Raw genomic sequence first — 263 nt, 5'->3', positions numbered from 1 at the left:
CCGCACTTGAATACCTGAGAGACACCCGTACCTGTGCGGCCCCCACAGGTTCTGGCCCAGGTTACGATATGCAACTGTATTAAAAAAAAGAAAAAAAGAGGAAAAAAAAAGGGAAAAAAATATATTAATGAGAAAAAAAGTGAATATAAACACATTAAAAACCAGCAGGGAAAAAAATTAATTGCATAAAAAAAAAAATCAGCCGCGCGTTTAGTTGGCTTTGCGGGAGATGCGGCGCAGCCCAAGTTCTGGCCCGGATTACG

The 263-nt window shown here is 41.1% G+C and overlaps 1 protein-coding gene across 1 annotated transcript in view; it reads right to left on the bottom strand.

Annotated features, from left to right (window-relative positions):
* RCC2 (regulator of chromosome condensation 2) overlaps positions 1–263 on the bottom strand; it is a gene marked incomplete at its 5' end in the record, with an annotated part of 4,566 nt that overhangs the window by 3,343 nt on the left and 960 nt on the right. The window contains one exon of the mRNA XM_010285010.1: positions 1–74. This exon is cut by the window's left edge and continues 1 nt beyond it. Coding sequence (XP_010283312.1) covers positions 1–74 — 74 coding nt within the window. The remainder of the gene's footprint in view (positions 75–263) is intronic.

The sequence above is a fragment of the Phaethon lepturus genome, unplaced genomic scaffold (assembly GCF_000687285.1).
Source record: "Phaethon lepturus isolate BGI_N335 unplaced genomic scaffold, ASM68728v1 scaffold22574, whole genome shotgun sequence".
Classification (NCBI taxonomy): Eukaryota; Metazoa; Chordata; class Aves; order Phaethontiformes; family Phaethontidae; genus Phaethon; species Phaethon lepturus.
Note: the sequence above shows the minus strand (reverse complement) of the source record. Positions and strands in the feature narration are given on the sequence as shown.